Below are 1143 nucleotides of genomic sequence, written 5' to 3'. Positions count from 1 at the left end.
CAGATTTAAATGCTGGTTAATTCGAATTTATTTTGTATTGAAGATAATAAATAATATGACTTTTTTTTAATATTCTTCATAACTTAGGAATACAATTTAATAAAGTCTAAAAACTAATATTAGGCATAAAATTTATCTTTATTTTAAACATATGATTATTCAAGATTTTAATTAAATTTAGAACAAAAAATTTAGATTTTAAAATAAACACAAAAAAAAATGTCTTAATTAAAATAGAAAAAGTTTACAAAAATAAAAAATGTAATTAATTTTAAAATGATATATTCATAATATTAATACATTTTAAATAATTAATAGTTCCATTGCTCTTACTTTTCTAAACATTAAATACTCCAATTAGACTTAAGGTAGGATTTGATTGCTTTTTTTTGTACATTAAATAAGCAATAAATTTATTCTTTTATAATATAATCATTAAAATGTATGTACATATTATTCCTTCAACATTTAGGACTAACTTCATAGGTGCTAATTCGCGATTAGGAATTGGATTATCAAGATGCGAAAATTTAATAAACTTGAATTTAAACTTTAGGTAAAAATCTTTTATTTTGACATTCATATAATTATAACATTTTAATAACCAATTTTTTATGATAGTAAATGCTAATTAAAAGATGTTGGCACATAAAAGCTATGCGATGGATTAGTAAAATGTAATAAACTTGCATTTTTGTAAATAGACTTTACGTAAATTATTTATTTATAGAAATTTTCTTAAATAATTATTTTTGTTATTCTACTTTTATTCGCTTAATTTTATGGAGAATAACAAGAGTTTGTTTTAATTTTTTTTATAAAAAAAGAAACCTTTTTATAATTTTGTTCTAATTAAATAAATAGCAAAAATAAGATAAAAAATGAAGGTGCCTCTATATTAGGGACTTGCCTAGAAAATATTGTCAATCTTGAATATCTCTAACTCAATTTAAAGTAAGCATAGCAAGCTTATTATAAGTTGAATGAAGGAAAATTCTTTTTTTAGAAAAAACTATATAGGAAACAAAGGAATATAAAACTTAGGCTAAGGAATAGGTTAATCTCAAAAACTGAAAAGATTAAAATTAATATTAGAGTAAAAAATTTTAATTTATAGTTTTAAAAAAATTTTCTTTTTATATT

General features: G+C 19.4%; 1 protein-coding gene across 1 annotated transcript in view; it reads left to right on the top strand. All coding sequences in view use genetic code 6, as the record gives it.

The window, feature by feature from the left end:
- Positions 1-1143, top strand: part of TTHERM_01690290 (hypothetical protein) — a gene marked incomplete at both ends in the record, with an annotated part of 3085 nt that overhangs the window by 1134 nt on the left and 808 nt on the right. Inside the window, 4 exons of the mRNA XM_001017322.3 lie at positions 1-15; positions 473-556; positions 622-711; positions 865-954. The exon at positions 1-15 is cut by the window's left edge and continues 210 nt beyond it. Of these exons, the coding sequence (XP_001017322.3) occupies positions 1-15; positions 473-556; positions 622-711; positions 865-954 (279 nt within the window). The remainder of the gene's footprint in view (positions 16-472; positions 557-621; positions 712-864; positions 955-1143) is intronic.

The sequence above is a fragment of the Tetrahymena thermophila genome, assembly GCF_000189635.1.
Source record: "Tetrahymena thermophila SB210 genomic scaffold scf_8254615, whole genome shotgun sequence".
Taxonomy (NCBI): Eukaryota; Ciliophora; class Oligohymenophorea; order Hymenostomatida; family Tetrahymenidae; genus Tetrahymena; species Tetrahymena thermophila.
Note: the sequence above shows the minus strand (reverse complement) of the source record. Positions and strands in the feature narration are given on the sequence as shown.